Here is an 18,138-nt window from a genome sequence, read left to right as displayed (position 1 = left end):
GATTTGTTTTTACAGGTGTTAAACACACTCACCATTTTGAGGCATTAACTTGTAGGAAACAAGTAATCTCTAAAATTTAGGCAACATTTACATAAAGGAAAAAAAAAGGTTTAATTGGCTTTAGGTTATGATAGTAACAGAAATAAATTGTGGATGTTTCAGACTGGTAGTTACATTATCCTCCAGATGTAATTTTTGCTGTCTTTTTGGAAGGTGAAAATAGCAAACGTGTTGTGTTAACACTCAAACTTAATTTACTAATTCCTCTTAGTACTGCCAACATCTTGAAGGGGATTATGCTTAGTGAGGGAGGCTACAAAGAGACCTTAATAGATATTTTGCCCTGTCAGGGTAGGAAAAGCAGGTGTTTATAGGCCCTGGTATTGTTAGAGGATTGGAATAGCCTACTGGGCCACTCAAAGGAATTGAGCCATCAATGTTCTTAATTACACCTGTTTTTGACCTTCTATAACATGGCAAAATGTGTGCCACAAACAAAAGTGTATTAGCACATTTAACCATTTTCATTAGGCCCAGTGTGTGTTGTGGGTATAATAACAGATATAGATGAATATGCTGGATGTGGGCATAAGCCACTAAATTGTCTACAGGTGTCCTGGCAGTAAACCAGCAGTCTGGGAGACGTCAGTCCAGTGCAGTCTGTACAGCCCACAGTCCAGAGGAAAGGTCTAATCAGACCAACAATTAAAATCACCTGGGTAGTTCAGACGTGCACAAGGCATCTTAGAGACTTTCTCCCCCTCTCCATGCACCTTGGAGGTATTTGACAGTGTGCCAGAAACCCTTTCTCTGCATTGACTTGACACAGCTTGATTCATGAAACAAACCTGCTTCAGCCTGACTTCACTCAGCCTTCCCAAAGTAGATCTAATTTACAGACTAACAACGTTGACTGTAACTAGCAATTTGACTTTCGAATTAAAAATAAATTGCACATGAAATGCAACTGTGATAGTAATCAATATCAGAGGATCCCAAACCTAATTCCTTTAAGGAAAACGGTTATCTCGCTGTCTCTGGCTAAAGTCTGACCGCTAAACCCACAATAACTGTTGCTAAGCAACATGAAAAGCAGTTGCGGCGGTCGATAGAACCATTGACACTTTAGCAAACTGCTAAACCGTAGTGTTGCTGTTTACGAGATTTTAATTTGCACGCAACGTTTCCAAACTGAATAACACGCATGCACTGCACATTGTTTACAAAATTAAACAATTAACCACCACGCTAAATGTTTTTAATTAACGTTAACAAAGCCGAGTGAAAACATTTGATCGACCTGAAGTTGCTAGCTAAGCTGACGTTACAGCCGTCGTCAGAATGCATGGCGGGTTGGAAGTCACCGAAATAGACAACTTAATTTGAAGCAAGGTTAGTATCTAAGGCCGTTTATGGTAAAGAGAATGTGATTTTTTTTATATAGGAAAACTTTACCTTTATTACAAAAATCACATTCTCTCATTTAACCCTATAATTTAAATTTACCTTTAACGTAAGAGGTTTGTGACCAATGGTCTTTAACTAACGTTAGGTCTTGAGCTGTCTCCCAACATGATCTGCCTCCAACACTAGCTTAATCAGTGAGGATGGATGGGATTTTGGTGATGCTAAAAGCAATGTTTTTTTTGTTTTTGGTTTTTACAACGTATTGTTACGCATTTGACATAAAATCGTGCTCTCTCAACAATTGAATAAGGACTGCTTTGGTAGAAAATGGTTTAAAAAAAAGTTAGCTTTTCTTGTACCTTCAGTATTTCTGTGCTAAAAGGCCATTTTATGGACAAAAGGCAAATAGCCTACCTTTTATTTAATCAAACAAAAATCTTATTTTGATGAAAGGGTAAACAGACTCAAATCAGGGTAGAGGTCTCATGGTAAGGATCTGATTTTGATGAGTTCTGCCTATGCTAACGGAATTTAAAAATTAAGACTATGTTGCTTTTGGCATGCTCAAATAAAGGTAAAAACAAAGTGGTTGGTGGCCTGAGTAGTTTACTGCTAACCCAACCCTGCCTATTACAGGTGACAGGTGATCTATCTAGCCTACTGCTAGCTACTACTCTTCAGCTGGAGCTGTGGTGCCCAAGCTCAGCAAAATCTCCTTCCATTATCCGCAAATGTTTGGCAGCAGTGATAACATTGCAGCCCTGAAAGACTTTGATGAAACCCAGGTAGATGAGGGTGTTGGCCCTGGGGAAACAAGGGTCCTGAGGACAGGGGAGCTGCAGTCCAGCCCGAAGTATGGCTGTGATGATGATGATGATACTACGTCTGGTTCTGCAGGAATCCCTAGCTCCAGGGACAATACACTTGACCACGCCCAAACATCACGCTATAATACTATACTCCATGAAATCCAAGAGCTCAGGGAAAACAAAGGCCAGCTTGAAGAATGCCTAGAAAACTTAAAATCCTATCATCAACGAGACTACACAGTGATTGTAGAGGCCCTACAAGAGGAGCGATACAGGTATATGCTTACTCACTGTTAGTTTAAAGTAACCTGTCTTGTTTTTGATATACTGTTATTGCTATTTTGCAGGAGCGAACGTTTAGAAGAACAGCTCAATGACTTGACAGAACTGCACCAGAATGAAATTTTTAACTTGAAAGAGGAACTAGCCAGCATGGAGGAGAAGACTGCTTATCACTCTTACAAAGGAGCAACAGCTATTCATGTAAGCTTCACTAGTATACATCTTTTTCGTAGCAAGAAAGCACAGGTGTTACTAATAACAATGGTTGTGTTACATTCAGGTGTATTGGAATGAAGAATCATTCATTTATTAATATTAGCTACACCTGTGCTTTTCACAGTAAACAGGCAAAGCAGTCAACTGCCCCAGCTCAGAGAAAGCTCCAGGCTGACTGTCTCAACTGGTTTTTGATAGTGTACTAGATTAGAGCACCTTCACTGGCAGTTTTGTCTCTACCCTGTAGGAGGCGCTGAAGACATGCCAGACACGTCTGTTCAAGATGGAGCATCAGCAGCAGGTGGTGCAGCTTGAAGGTTTGGAGAATGCCACAACATGGACTCTTCTTGGAAAACTGATCAATGTGATGCTGGCTGTTATGGCAGTCATTTTAGTGTTTGTGTCCACAGTGGCTAACTGTGTCATGCCTTTAATGAAAACGTACAACCGCATGCTTTCTACATTGCTTTTTGTAGTCCTTTTCTTCTTCCTCTGGAGGCACTGGAATGCCATTTCAGAATATCCTCCTTACTTTTTTTGCACTCATCTTGAAAGGAGAAATAAATCTTCTTGAAGTTTTACTCTGGCATCTTTAACCCTTGTTTTGTCTTCCCGTTAACCATAAACTCGTCCTTCCAGTTCAAAATTGAAAATAAACTTTGTGCTTTTCTGATGGTTTTGTTTTTTTTTCTGATTTCTCACTTTCCAGCTTTTGGTGCTTTTTTTTTTTTTTTTTTTTTAAACATGAGCTGGTTGAATAACCGGTTTTACACTTATTCTTGGAATTCATGGTCAACAAACCTCATTTGTATCAAATTGTACAAATGTTTAGTTAAAGGCAGAAATTATGAATTATTTTGAATAGTTAAGATCAGAGGATGTTGACTGGATCACAGGTGGGTAGATGTCAAAGTTTAGTCTGGGTACTGCTTTTAAAACCATTTAAATGCTATGCGATTAAATAAAACACCCAAAAATTCAGTGAATGTAGGCTAATCATTTTACAGGAATGTTGTATGGAATCATCCATGTTATTTTAGGGTAACTTGGTTGAATATTTCTGATATAAAACACTTTGAAATGGGTCAATTTGACCCAAGGACAAGGGTTAAAGGAATCTAGTCATGCATTGGCCTACTTAGCATTTTGGTTCTATATTTCACACTAGTTAATTCTTTTCATTACCCATTGAAATTAAGTCTTCCTTTGAACTTGTCCCTTAGGCTACTTTCAGCCGTTTAGAAGAGAGTCATTGCCTTTGAATATTAACACTACAAATGAAATTGGCACCGAAGCTGGCAAATCAGGGACTGCGTATTACTAAGACATTAGACCTAAATGTCGACTGAGCCTTACCAAGCCATTTTCTTATGAGCTTTACAATTCTTTATATCTTATTCTTTTTGGAAGATCCTTGAAGGGAAACATTAACTTTAAAATTGTCCTCTCCACATCATGTTGATTAGGGGAAACTGAACAGGCCCATGTTAGTGTGCATTGTACTACTGAAATGTATTTAGAAGGAAAAAAAAAAAAAAAAGTCTGCATTAGTAGCTTTTTAACACTTGAATTATAAAGTCTGATATGAAATCCTGATAGCTGTTCTATATACTAGGCCAGCTCCAGCGCTGAATGTCCTAACATAAGCATACATCAATTGATCACACAAGATTACCAAAAGTTAAGATTTTATTACACAAACACAAAAAAAAAAAAAGTATAAAAAAAAAAACAATTTACTCTGCAGTCTTCTTTCCTCGTTTCCCCGTTGCTTTAGCAGCAGGAGTGTCGCTGCCTGCTTTAGCAGCCTTGCTCCGAGTCGCATTTCCTGCCTTCGCCTCGTTGGTGGTCTTTGCTACTTTAGTTTTGGCTGAATCAGAGACTGCCAAGTCAACCTTTTCTGCAGCTTTTTTAGCTTTTGGCTTCTTTGCTGGAGCAGCCTTTGGGATTGCCTCTTTTTCTTTCTTAGACCTTTTGGGAAGCACCTAAAACAGAAAGTCAGACAAGGCTGTAGCCAGAAATGTAATAGGTCCACCACTTTTCCTCATTGTACATATCTTCTTATTTTTACTTTTTATATTGTTTACTTGAATGTTATGTTTGTCTGTGGACCAAATTGGTTAAAATGTCTTGTTGTCACCGTTGGCTAGAGGGAAACGCAATTTCGATTTCTTTGTATGTTTTGACATGTGAAGAACATGACAAAGCTGACTTTGACTTGAATCCCCAGAGAGAAAAAAAAAAAAATTATATATTAATGTCCCAGTTGGGCACACAAGTGGTTTTAAAATTTGAAGCTCTGCTAATAAATTCTATTGAATTTTATTTTTGGCTATAAAATGATTTAGTAAGATACTAGAGTATGTTAGGGGTGGGCGGATCGATCTAAATATCGATAGTATCGATGCCAACGCTGGTATTTGATCGATACAACTGTAATTGAATCGATATTTTAATTTAGATAACTCTTCTACGTTCACTATACTTTGCTTGTGTCTTCCACCTTCCTGAGCAAACGCCGCTTTCACATCTTGGCCCACATTGCTCCTCCTCCTCCCCCTCCTGCTCCTCTGCTGTGATTCGTTGTGTCGTCACGTGACTCACTGACAACGCGCAGAGGAGCAGCGACTCGCTGCATTCATTCTACAGTGCCTAATAATAATTTTGTGCACTTCAATACATTAATAAAAAAAATATTGCCTAAAGAATTGATCAGTCATTCACCTCAAATAATGAAATGCTCTCCCCTACACAAAAGTATTTTTTTAAGTAAAAAGTATCGTATTGGTATCGGCAATACGGACCCTATATGTATTTGGTATCGGATCGATACCAAATTTTGCAGTATCGCCCACCACTAGAGTATGTTAGTTTTCATGCCCGTAACCTATATTCAAGTACGACAGGAACACCATTCATAGTTTTCCCCATGATCTCATCACACAAACAGTCTCTCACCTCTGGGGACTTGGCCTCTTCATTGGCAGTGTCTTTCTTCTTCGTGGTACCTGTAAGTAGTTACAGACTATTAAACAAGACACCCTTTGAGATAGCTTAGGCTACTAATGGTTGTAGTCATTTTACATCCTACCTGTTTTTTTGGGCTTCTTGGCTCCATCCTTGGCTGCGTTTTGCTCATTGGGGTCCACGTTCTCAGCTTTGGGCTTTGCCTCCTTGACTTTTGGTGCAAGCTTAAGACAGGACAAAAACCTCGATAAATGACGTTATTTGAATTGCTTTGATGAAGCTGTAGACTTGACTTCTTACCCTAAATTTTCCCTTAGCGCCTGTAGTGACAGTGGAGTTAGCAGGACGCACCAACGTGCCAGTCTCCAGTCCTTTGTTCAGGGCTTTACGGACAAAGTGCTTCAGCCTTACCAAATCCACAGAGGGGTATTTCTGTTTAATGTAATTCTGGATCGCTGGGGATGAAACCCCTTTGCGCGTGTCCAACGCTTTAAGTGCTTCTTTCACCATAATTGCTGTGGAAGGATGAGCTGTAAGTTTACGCAGCGCCGCGGCATCTGGAAAGCAAATGTGCACACATTCAATTTATAGTTACACATTCGTGAAAAGAAATTTCGACGTTTTGGACATTTAATTTAAATAGTGTAATAACGGGTTCATCGGTCACTTCGCCTAACTAAATGAAAAACGAGCAAACCTGGTATTTTCGCTTCCTCCGCGGCTTCACTGGAGGACGGCGCAGGTGGATCAGCAAAGTCTGCTGCTGGCTTTTTAGGAGGCATTACTGAGAGTTTAAATTAAAAGCGAAACTCACGATAGGTCGACAAACAGCAACGTGATGCGCGAAGTTTAAAAGAATGTTATACCTACATGCCCAGCACGTCCGGCTTTAAGCAGCTGCTTCCGGTAAAACGAAAACAGGTGATCACAATCAGCATCATGTGCAACCTTTCTTCAACTGTCTATGGGTGCAACCCATTAGGGTTTGTAAATTAAAGCTAGCATGGATCGTGGTGAAATTATTCATCCACCCACCATTTAGGCCAGACCCTTTTAATTGTTTGAATGTGTCATATTTGCCATAGGTCAATATATCAGTATTTTGCATTATTTTAGAGAAGTGCTTCCCATTATGAAAAATGTATGGATTGTGCAAAAGTGCAAAATCCCACTTCCAATCTTCAAGGTCAAAAATGTCTTCCAACTTAAAAACAAACACTAATGGTCCATTGAAATCAGACATAAATTGCACAAACCTCTCAGAATCTTATAATGGACCATTGATGCTGAAGCATGAATACTCGTAATAATCAAGATCAACTGATGCAAACACAACTTCAGTGCTCCACCTGAATAAAGCAGATGGTACACTCCATATTTTCCCAGCAAACCTGTCATTCACATTATAGAGATGTTTGAAGAGAGTAATACTGTATATTACACACAGTTACACTCTTTGTCCGTATGTAGCCTTTCTATTCTGTTGTCCTTTACAATGAAGACATGCTCTTCTTTTTTGCCTTTTATCCCCAAGCCAATGTCCCTGGTAAATCAACACAGATATATAAAAATGCTAAATAACATTGTTATTTAAGTGTACATTATGTGTAATCTGCATTTTATGGAAAGTCTCAAAGTCTCAGTGGAGAGGTAAGTTAAACATGTTTGTAGCCATTCATTCAGCAGTCATGCTGTTCTGGACAAGGCCACTCCCTTTACCTTCCCTCTATTGTTCTGATAAAGTTGCCACTTGGTTATGCTGAAACTTACATTATCGTCAAAATAATAAATAAAGCTGCTTTCCTCTGCCAACTTGTTTTCTACTTTCATACCCATGATAGGGAAGAGATTTCATTGTTAATATTTTAACATTTTGGTATGTGTGACTATATGGATGTAATGGTATTTTGGCAATTTGGAAGAACAGAAATGAAATGTGCAACTGGTATATCTCTTGACAATTGCATAATGCAGGAAAAGATTTCAAAACTCCATTAATACTTTTTCCCACTAGAGTGACAAATGCTAACCCGGAGCACCTCAGAAGAACCAGCTGTTTCAGACCAGAGGAATAATGTGAGCAGCAATTGAACAGCATTTTAAAGTTATAAAATGGTGTTTTGAGACAATTTATTTGTGGAGTTAAATACTTTTTTCCTTTTTTTTAATGAGGTCGGAATATGTTTCAGCTAAAACAAGGGGTCCGTTGAAGCTGGTGAGTAAACTCGAGTCAACTGCCTACAAACGTGGAATTTGTATATTCAAGGAAGGCTAAAGAATGCTCAGGCTTGGGCAAAAACAGTTTACACAAACATGATACAGTATAGAAACACTATTTTAGTCACCTCCAAAACAATCATTTACAGTTCACATATTAGCTTCAATATTTTGGTGAAACTGTTGGCCCGTTTCTCCTAGGTATGTTCCTTTAACCTTACTTTAATGGTCTCTGATCAACCTTTCCCTTTCTCTCAGCATGTTGGTGTGGCTGATTACACAAGCAGAGTCAGGTGTGCCTGACCTGAGGGGAGTTTCACCAGCTGCCTGCTGTTCTGCAATCAAGCCTGCCTATAAGACTGCACTGCCACGCTCACTTTGGCAGAATGTGGTGCTCACTGAGGACCACAGGGTCAGTGGGTTGTGAGTGTACATTTTTTAACTCGGCTTATCGCGTATATTTCCGTTCCTTGCGGTTCTGTATGTTCTATTTTTGCTTCCGGTGAGACTGTGATTTTCTTTTTTTTGTTTCTGCTCGGCTCCCTACTGGACATCACTCCTGGCTACCCCCTTTCTAGCTTCCTGACTTTATTTCCTGACCTTTTGGATCTTGTTCATTCCCTGCTTGCAGTGTTCAAGTTTAAAATAAATTTTCTTTCAAACTGCTCTGGCCTCCTGTGTATAGTGCCTAGGTTTCCTAGCTCTGCTGTAACACACACAATGCAGCAGTTATTTGAAAAAGTCACATTCTGGTCAATTTATTGCCCGGTTGCATTTAAAACTGTCACTGCCTGCTTAGTCAGTATAAAATATTAGTAAAGGCTGTAAGTAATTATGGAAATACAGATTTCTGTTTAATGGTCAGAACAAAAATCAAACAACTATGTATAGGTATGAGCAGTTTGTGAACAAATGATTAAACCCTTTTTATTCTTCTGAACTATTTAGCCATCTGTGATAGACGTGCTCTATAGTACATGTTTAAATTTTTTAGTGTGAAACAAGTAGATGTAATGTGTAAATATTTCTGTGGCCTGTCTGTGGGATTCATATTTGATGCTGTGGTTTTCCTGTGAACAAGTTTAGCAAAGTAACAAGCACATCAAAGTCTACATAGTCAAGACATACAACATACAATCTTCTCTCTGGAGAGTCTTAGTATTCGGTTTCATCATGGCTGGATGCCTGCTGTTTGTCATCCTCGTGTGTAAGTTAAACCTATAGATTTATTCATTATTGTTGTGTTGTTACAAACATGCAGGTTCACACTTGCAAACCAGTGGGACAAATAGTTTATCTTGACTCCTAAGAGTTTTAATTTTTCAATGTTTTGTTAAATGTATTGAAAAGTTTTCTTTCTATTTGAAATTGTGCACTTATTACACTTACACTTACTTCCAACAGATTCCTTTCATGAGATTCAAGCACAAGGTCAGTCTCTGATCTTTTACCTTATATGTTTAGCTGTGCTGCTAATTTGACTATTCATCCACACGGTTGGGTTGTTCATTATATTTTTTACATTATCCATCACCATCAGTGAGTGACTGCTGTTATTTTATGTAAATATATATATATATATATATATATATATATATATATATATATATATGTACACACACACACACATACAGTGGGGCTCGAAAGTTTGGACTCCCCGGGTAAAACTTTGTATTAATGTGCATAAAGAAGCCAAGAAAAGATGGAAAAATCTCCAAAATGCATCAAATGACAGATTAGACATTTGTATAATATGTCACAAAAAGTTAAATTATATTTCCATCATTTACACTTTCAAAATAACAAAACAAAAAAGCATTTGCAGAGTTAATACCTTGTACTGCTCCCTTTGGCAAGGGCTAGTACAAGAAGCTTGGAAACGCTTCTTGTAGCTAGCCAAGAGTCTTTCAGTTCTTGTTTGAGGTATCTTCGCCCATTCTTCCTTACAAAAGTCTTCTAGTTCTTTGAGATTTCTGGGCTGTCTGTCACGCACTGCTCTTTTAAGGTCTATCCATAGATTTTCAATCATGTTGAGGTCAGGAGATTGTGAAGGCCATGGTAAAACCTTCAGTTTACGCCTCTTGATGTAATTCACCGTGGATTTTGAGGTGTGTTTAGGATCATTATCCATTTGTTTCATTTATGATTTCGCTTAAGCCTTTTTTTAAACGCCTTTAAACGCAAAAATTAGTGAAAGTCGTATGTGTTTACTAATCCAAACTAATGCAAGTTAACACTAGCAAACAAGACAATATCTAATGTCAGCCATCATGTATCAGCATATTATACTCACACATTTTTTTAATGGCTAGTGGTTATTATTATTACATTATTTAGTTATTATTATTACATCATAATTAAGTCTATTTACATTGTCAACACATATTTCCAACAGACTTCTTTCACGAGGTTCAAGCACAAGGTCAGTCTCTGTTATCTGTTATCTTTCATGTCCAGCTGTGCTGTTATTACTGTGTCTATTATAGAGTCTGGGTTTATTATAGTCTGGTGGTAATTCAATGCTTGTATATACTGATTCATTAAATCACAATATATTACAATGATAAAGTAATAATTTATTAATTGACATGACATACGTTTACCTCTAAACAAACAACCAAGTGGCTTAAACGTGGATGTTAGTTTGTTTAGAAAATGTTCAATGGGCATCCTCTATCATACATTCATCATCAAATTTTATTTTTGATAATACATTACATTTACTGTTATTTAATCCAACATGTGCTTAATTTTCAGCTCTTCTTCCACCTAAACTGACAGTGAAATCCACCCATGATCACAGAGACAGACTCAGTCACACTGAACTGTCAGACTCCACCATCTGTTACTGTGTCTCAGTGTTATTTCTACACTTTAAGTGGAGGAATAGTCCGAGTCTTCCCATGTCTGCAGAAACTGACAGGAATTGAGCTGCTGAAGATGGCGTATAAGAATTCACCTGTTGAGGTTGAAGTTAAATGTTACTATACTGTAAAGGTTGGAGAGTTAAATTCTCAATCTCCAGACAGTGACACATCGTCCATCACCATACTCAGTGAGTGAACATTGCAGCTATGGACATGTATCAGCACAAACAACCAAGTGGCTTTAACGTGGATGTTAGTTTGTTTAGAAAATGTTCAATGGGCATCCTCTATCATACATTCATCATCAAATTTTATTTTTGATAATACATTTCATTTACTGTTATTTAATCCAACATGTGCTTAATTTTCAGCTCTTCTTCCACCTAAACTGACAGTAAATCCACCCATGATCACAGAGACAGACTCAGTCACACTGAACTGTCAGACTCCACCATCTGTTACTGTGTCTCAGTGTTATTTCTACACTTTAAGAGGAGGAATAGTCCGAGTCTTCTCATGTCTGCAGAAACTGACAGGAATTGAGCTGCTGAAGATGGCGTATAAGAATTCACCTGATGAAGTTGAAGTGAAATGTTACTATACTGTAAAGGTTGGAGAGTTAAAATCTCAATCTCCAGACAGTGACACATCAGCCATCACCATACACAGTTAGTGACTGTTTCTCCCATCTACTGATTGATATTATCATATTTTGATACACAATCATCACAAGAAAAGTGGAGTGGTGGAATATTTTAGGTGTAGATTTGTTTTTAGTAGTTACAAACCAAAACACACAGAGCAACAGATTTAACAATATATATACTCTGTGGGCGATTGTACAGGTGATACAGATATGCTTTAGTTAATTTTATTAATTGTATTTCAATGTCAGACTTCAGTATTTTGTGCAATGATAGATGATCACACTTTAGCTAAATTACATAACTAGATGGCACACATTTATTATTTTAGTTGTAGAAATTTCTCAGCTGTAATTCATCTTCTCTTGCTGTAGATATTGTGGAAAGAAAGTCAAGCATCATTCCGACAATGCCAACATTTAGTATGACCAAAGGTAGGACCTTTTATACATTAAGGTTGCAGTCCTGAATATTTTTACATAATTTCTACATTCATATTTATTTGTTTGTACACATAGGAAATTTCTCAGCTGTAATCCATCTTTCTCTTACATAGATATTGTGGAAAGAGAGTCAAGCATGACCCCGACAATGCCAACATTTAGTTTGACCAAAGGTAGGACATATTATACATTAAGGTAGTAGTCATGAATATTGTTACATAGCAATTTGATATTAATTTGTTTGAACCTTTAAAGAGGTCTTTGTGCTTTCATTTGTGAGGTCTGACTGTTGGCAGACATGGTGTTTCCACACTGGTAACTCCTGTAAAACGAACGTCAGGTAAAAAAAATAACTCTTAATAAGTGTGACATTAGTTAAATACAAGTTATACGTGTTTGAATGTATTTAGTACTTTGAAATGTACTTTTGTTAATTCACCAAGTCAAACTGTTGACATGCCAAGCAACACTGGCAGTTTCACCTCTACTTCCCTTACCAATTTGTCTTTACAAAGAAAGTTATGGTTGCTGATTGGTTACTTAGGTTACAGTGATAGATATGCAGTTGCTTATGTGTATGTGAAGTTAGCCTTCCTATTTTGCAGATGTTAGTCAACATTGTTCAAGTAAAATAAAATTACGCAGCACATTTAAAAACAATTCGCTGTGCTGCTTAGCAAAATAGTATAATAGTTGTGTCAATATGAAATGTTATATGTTTAGTGCCGGCAAGTAACAGATACTAGTTTGCCTATGACCCCAGAATCTGGAGATAAAATAAGAGGTACATTTTTATTATTGCCTCAAAACGCAGCCTGCTTTGCTTTCTGTAGAAGTTTATTGCTGTGCACTTTGGTTCGAATATATTAGTATTCCTCAGACTAAATATAGCTCTTTATACGAGTACAGGACTTTGTATTCTGATATTAACTTATAAAACCTATTACAGTAACGTACTATCTAGTGGTATGCAACTTTCAAAGTTAACTTGTTAACTTGTTGAGTTGTGCATATTGCACACATAATTCAAATTAGAAATCAAGTATTAGATGTGATGTCATTTGCGCAACATGTTGAGAAAGCTCAAATTTTATATTTATTGATATATATAGACACATTGCACAGAAGGAAGTAATACAGTTTGAATTATTTAAATTGTTGACATGTCCTCAACTTGAATTTAGTGATTAAATAATGTTAACAACCCAATTCATTCTGTAACAAAGTAACATTTTGCTTTCCATATTATATATTTGGTGTGCACTGGTACTGGTGGTTGAAACACTGTAGTTATGCACACGTCTTTCTACTTCCTGTTGTGAGAAGCAAAACTGACTTGTTTATGGCTTCTATTGCTGCAAAGCAGAAACGTGGATACTGAAGTTTGTAGCAGTTGTGACTGGTTGTGGAGTAATTGTGGGTGTCATCTTGCTGGTTTCTGCAACTCTCTACAACCCAAAAACTGGTGAGAACAAGGTTGATTTGTTTGTCTAATACATATTAATTCAACATTTGTTTTTTTATATAGGGGTGCACATACATACATAAAAGCTACCACCTTAGTTAGAGACACTGGGAATTGGCCATTTATTGCAAAGGGTTATACAAAGATTGTGCTCTTTAAAGACAGCTCTCAAAGAATTCAGCAGCATTAAACTTAAGTTAAATGTACAGTACCAAGAGTACAGCTCATAGCAGCAGCAGCAGCAGTAGCAAATGTTATTAGAGTGAGTCTATCAGCAGGGTATTAGTGAGAAGTGTCAGGTTATAATGTCTGTGCCACACAGGTGCTGAAGAAGCTTCTGGTGGTGAAACAGATGATGTCAGTCAGCTAATACAAGAGCAGCCTCAGTGCTTTGTCTGAACTAACACGTTTTGATTAAGATTGGCCACAAAGTTGTCCTTGTATGGCTTGGATCTAAAACCCTTTTGCCATTTGCAAGACATATTTGACGCAGCTTCACATCATCTTCACATCTCTCAGGTACTAAAATAACTATTGCGTAACTCATCAGCTTGCACAAAACAAACACACAAGACCTGCATCTCAAACTGAAAGTAGTGCTGTGGAAATAGGTCTGGCAATGCGAGACTCAACTAAAAGTAAACCATGTATGTGGGAGACCACCAATGCACTGAGACAAAAAAAACACTAACAAACTAACACTCTTTTTTTCTCATGTGAGCAAAATTGTTCTCTTACTAGCTGGTTTATTATTATTATTATTATTATTATTATTATTATTTTTAGAAACATATTAATTGATATACAGACTTTGGAATAAAATGCCACCCTTTGCAGGTAACAATCGTCTTACTTTGTGTGTCTTTCTCACTAGTGGGTTCTGAGGAAGTAAAAAGGCAAGAGCCTCAAAACAAGAACGTAAGTCTGACATGAGAGGCAATTATAAACGCATGTTCCATATTTATTGATAGATGCTACAGTTGGTTCCTTTCTTCCCCCAGTTTGACCCATACCATGTGTACTACACCATCGCTGAAGAGTCAGCTGCATCAGCCCTGAAGGGTATGGTGTACAGCACCGTGCAGACACACTGAAACAGCTTTATACTGTCTAGAGAAAGAGAAATGTACAAATATAAACCTTGGTTAGAGTTGAGCTATCAGACTAATTGAACGATTGTGATGTCTTTTTATCAGATCAACCAAAATGCTGTTTGAGACTGAAGTTTTCCAGTTGGATGCACTTCTAAAGTTGAGATTCATGATGTACAAAGCACAGCTTAGTTTCCAAACTGCACTACAATTTAGCTTTATTTTAGAAAAAGATTAAACATGTATTTAGTTTTACTCATATATAATTGAAACAAAAGGTCACTTATGTTTGTAATTGTTTTGATTGCTGATGCATTTATTGTTCAATGTCTCAATAATACCATACTTTGTATTGCTTTGTATTGTTCATTTACATATTACATACACCCACACACACACACACACACACACACACACACACACGCGCTCGGAAATAACACAAGGGGTAAATAAAGAAAGGAAAAATATTTCTCTCTGTTTATTTATCAGCTTTCTTAAACATGGGGTCAAGAGTACGTGGACAACTTGACAAATTATGGCTGGTTATATCAATGTAACATTCTGTGATCTTCATGCATCTTTAGCTTGTCTAAAATGTCTTCTGCTTTAAAACAAGGAAAAACTGGCAGATTAAAGCAAGTTCTAATTTTATTGTTGTCTTAATTATTTTACATTATCCGTATTATTACAGACACTAAAAACAATTAGTTTTTTCAGCAATTCACTGCCAAAATATTGACCGCTCTGCATTCTTTTCACATATGACAAAGTGCATTTTACATTCTGCAGACTGTTACATTAGCCTTCATTTTTTTCACTCACAACAAAAACAACAACATATTATTTCTTACAGTACTTTCATCCTTAGCACAAAATACCAGCAAAATACTTTGTTTTTACTGTTGGCATACTGTATTTCTTTCTGTTATTTCAGCACTCATTCAGAACACTATGTAAAACTGTCAGTGGCGTAATTGGCAGTGCTTTGAGCAAAGTCACCGAGCACTCCCATTATTCTCATTTTCTTTTGCTGCACCACATCGCTTATGTTTTCTGCATTAATGGATGAGAGTCTCTGTGCTACAGATAGAGATCTTTTTTCTTAATAGAGTGCTGCCTGTTGCAGCGATGTGAGCAAATTCCTTTCTGATTGGCCATGTTCTCTATGTTTTTATAAGCATCTTCTTGTTGATTTAGTCCTTACTGATGTGCAGTTCTGCTGCTGATGGTCACCTGCTGATGGTCGCTGCTATCAGAGGGAGCAGAGCTGCTGTTAGACGACTGGAGAGTCGTGTTGCTGAACCACACTCCATGGCATTTTCCTGCAGAAGACACAGTCATGGGCGATACAGATGTAGCTGTTTAGCGTACGATGTTGAATGTTAACAGAGTGGATATGCTGTAGGATTTTATCTGGCAAAGACAGTAGTTGATGCTAATAGATGTTAAACGTTGTTGCTGAACATGGCGGGAGTTCCGTAATGTTTCGTAGATGTTGTAAACAAGCAGTTCAAATAATTTATCTACCCCACTTTATTTTGAGGTAAAAGCCAAAGGAAACATTTTGTTATTAATCCCTCATTGCAAAAGTAAACTGTGCATGTTTGCTACAGTTGAAGCAGTAAGTTGGTCTGTAAACGTTGGGTGATCATTTTACCATTGACCTTCTTTTTTCATCCAAATAAGTTTGCTAATGTCAGGGTTTATTTAAAACCAGTATGACTGTCTGACTACTTGCCCCGTTGGACTTCTTTATGACATCCCCCCTCACCTCCCCTCAATTCGTCTACTGCTTGTATGCAAACAAACACATACCTCAGGGTGGAAAGGATGGCATGATTCAGGCTTTTTTCTGTCCTTCTGAAACTTCAGTCGGTCACATTTAAGTGACTCGTTGTGTTCAAAGGCGTCAAGGATGTAAATAAATGAACAGAACGTGTTGTTAAATTCAGCGCTTCACCAACGTAAACGTGTTGAATCCTACAGACAAAATAACATAATTCTCACAAAAATGCTTATAATCTACTTTCTGCATTTGTGCTACATCTCGAAAGGATATACATGATCTCGATGGGATCCATGGTTACTGGAGGAGAACTGCTGCAGTCACACTTATTGTCCACAACAACCATGAAGAGGTTGCTGCTGGGAATCTGCTGTATGACAAAAGATCTGCAGCCCAAACAGAGACAGGAATTGAAATAATATGAATAGTAGCAGACGGAACATCTACTGATCAAGATGGATAGATATTGATGATTATTTTCTGATTCACTGTGTTTATGTTGGCCTGAAGCAGTACCTGATACAGCCCTCACAGTCAATGTTGCCTGTTGTTTCTTTGATGGTGCGTTCAGAGACAAAGGCAGGGTATTCTGTATCACACGGCACCATCATGGTTTTACCCCGAGATCTTTGAGCTGAGTGTGACAAAGCAAATTTAATTTAAACTGCAGCATGTTAACAAAACCACAGATGAACAGAGATGGTTTGCAGTTTCCTTCTCATACTCTCTCTCTAACACATACAGTACGTGGCGTAATGATGGTTAACTACAGTTACCTTTAACTGAAAGATCCACATTCCACCAGCTGTACAGGTTAAATTCGAGCAGAAAACTTAAGAGAAAAAACACAAAAATCATATTAAAACAAATGTTTCCAGTGAAAATTTATGAGAACAATTTAATTAATATCATATATCATCAGGGTAAAGTTAATGAGAGAATTCATTCATTTTTTTTCATAGCACAATATATGAGTATTAAGTAACCATTAACCATTGTATATTGTTACTGGTTGACATGCTGGGTTATGAAATGATATTAGTACATAGTTGATAGGATGTAATATGTAAATGCCTGTGAAATTAAGTTTTAAATGCTTATGAAACGGTGTTGATTATCAACTTAAGTCTCCATCCTTTAACATTTTGTTCTTTTCAAATACTAAGTATTATTAATCAATATACCTTTATTACCACATTGTGTACATCATACATATTTTTATGTAATTCTTACATGATAAGTTCAGTCAGGAGCCACTTAACAACAGTGAAGGGCTAAAAGAGAGAGAAAAGCATATTATGTTAGAAGTGAAATGAAATGAAATAAGGTTTGAGTTTGTTTAAATGTCAAAGTTCATTTCAAGACTGCTCTCTCCCAATGTCCCGCCAGAGAGCAAACAGCGTCAACCACAAACTCTGAGAGAGGTTTCAAGGTCTATGCTACGATGGTTTTAACTCAGGTCATAAAAATAGATGTAACCTACAGTAGTAAACCGCAGAGAATAAAAGTATTGTGTCTAATGTCAATAATCTATAAATCTACCAGCGGATGTTGTGGCTTACATCTGAGAGAGTTCGTGCACTGTCGCTGCTCCCAGCGTAGTCTTTGCAAAGGGCCTGGTAATCATACAGCATGATCCTGAAACACAAGCCAAGCAGCGCACGTTTTCATAACCACATACTCAAATATGACGTTTGTAACAACATGATTTTTAAAGTCAGGTTAAATGTATCAGTTCAGGGCTCAGGGGAATGTTATGTGGTAAATCAGACCTTTTAAATGACCCCATTTGCAGAAGTTTGTTCATAACCGCACCCTCCACCTCCCCAAAGAAGAGCCCTGTCTGAGAGAGAAGTTATGTCAAAGCAAACAGGCACACATACACTGGGTGGACAAAATAATAGGAACATCCAATGAAAAGACGTAATCTCGTAGCTAAGTATG

The 18,138-nt window shown here is 37.4% G+C and overlaps 4 protein-coding genes across 12 annotated transcripts in view; 2 read left to right on the top strand and 2 right to left on the bottom strand.

Annotated features, from left to right (window-relative positions):
- The first annotated feature begins 624 nt into the window (after positions 1-624).
- LOC116687695 (transmembrane and coiled-coil domains protein 1) lies at positions 625-3,311 on the top strand. 3 transcript variants are annotated; one of them, XM_032513266.1, is made up of 5 exons: positions 1,074-1,392; positions 2,044-2,238; positions 2,305-2,491; positions 2,564-2,699; positions 2,962-3,311. In XM_032513266.1, the coding sequence occupies exons 2-5, from the start codon at positions 2,139-2,141 to the stop codon at positions 3,286-3,288; spliced, it is 750 nt and encodes a 249-aa protein (XP_032369157.1). In that variant the 5' UTR covers positions 1,074-1,392; positions 2,044-2,138; the 3' UTR covers positions 3,289-3,311. The 3 variants fall into 3 exon arrangements, with proteins under 3 accessions (XP_032369156.1, XP_032369157.1, XP_032369155.1); XM_032513265.1 differs by lacking the exon at positions 1,074-1,392 and adding an exon at positions 625-780 and having other exon boundaries at positions 2,044-2,491; positions 2,962-3,309; XM_032513264.1 differs by having other exon boundaries at positions 1,075-1,392; positions 2,044-2,491; positions 2,962-3,307.
- Positions 3,312-4,388: 1,077 nt separating this feature from the next.
- On the bottom strand, positions 4,389-6,506 carry h1m (linker histone H1M). The gene is made up of 5 exons (XM_032513672.1): positions 6,385-6,506; positions 5,982-6,241; positions 5,806-5,905; positions 5,673-5,722; positions 4,389-4,699 (listed from the first exon to the last, which is right to left on the bottom strand). Exons 1-5 carry the CDS (start codon positions 6,461-6,463, stop codon positions 4,451-4,453), a joined length of 738 nt encoding a protein of 245 aa, XP_032369563.1. The 5' UTR covers positions 6,464-6,506; the 3' UTR covers positions 4,389-4,450.
- A 2,329-nt stretch (positions 6,507-8,835) lies between these two features.
- On the top strand, positions 8,836-15,118 carry LOC116688230 (uncharacterized). 2 transcript variants are annotated; one of them, XM_032514093.1, is made up of 11 exons: positions 8,836-9,105; positions 9,303-9,329; positions 10,294-10,320; positions 10,656-10,953; positions 11,137-11,433; positions 11,784-11,843; positions 11,966-12,025; positions 12,133-12,192; positions 13,219-13,317; positions 14,192-14,235; positions 14,319-15,118. In XM_032514093.1, exons 4-11 carry the CDS (start codon positions 10,692-10,694, stop codon positions 14,409-14,411), a joined length of 975 nt encoding a protein of 324 aa, XP_032369984.1. In that variant the 5' UTR covers positions 8,836-9,105; positions 9,303-9,329; positions 10,294-10,320; positions 10,656-10,691; the 3' UTR covers positions 14,412-15,118. The 2 variants fall into 2 exon arrangements, with proteins under 2 accessions (XP_032369984.1, XP_032369983.1); XM_032514092.1 differs by lacking the exon at positions 10,294-10,320.
- cacna2d3 (calcium channel, voltage dependent, alpha2/delta subunit 3) overlaps positions 14,874-18,138 on the bottom strand; it is a 33,074-nt gene continuing 29,809 nt past the window's right edge. For 5 of the 6 annotated variants that reach the window (XM_032514086.1, XM_032514087.1, XM_032514089.1 and 2 more), the window contains 8 exons: positions 17,967-18,037; positions 17,757-17,832; positions 17,428-17,468; positions 16,971-17,026; positions 16,711-16,828; positions 16,468-16,580; positions 16,224-16,306; positions 14,874-15,730 (listed from right to left, as the gene is read on the bottom strand). In XM_032514086.1, the coding sequence (XP_032369977.1) occupies positions 15,638-15,730; positions 16,224-16,306; positions 16,468-16,580; positions 16,711-16,828; positions 16,971-17,026; positions 17,428-17,468; positions 17,757-17,832; positions 17,967-18,037 (651 nt within the window). In that variant the 3' untranslated portion in view covers positions 14,874-15,637. Of the gene's footprint in view, positions 15,731-16,223; positions 16,307-16,467; positions 16,581-16,710; positions 16,829-16,970; positions 17,027-17,427; positions 17,469-17,756; positions 17,833-17,966; positions 18,038-18,138 lie in introns of those variants that run through there. The other variant, XR_004331737.1, reaches the window with a different exon arrangement.

This window comes from Etheostoma spectabile, chromosome 4 (genome assembly GCF_008692095.1).
Source record: "Etheostoma spectabile isolate EspeVRDwgs_2016 chromosome 4, UIUC_Espe_1.0, whole genome shotgun sequence".
Taxonomy (NCBI): domain Eukaryota; kingdom Metazoa; phylum Chordata; class Actinopteri; order Perciformes; family Percidae; genus Etheostoma; species Etheostoma spectabile.
Note: the sequence above shows the minus strand (reverse complement) of the source record. Positions and strands in the feature narration are given on the sequence as shown.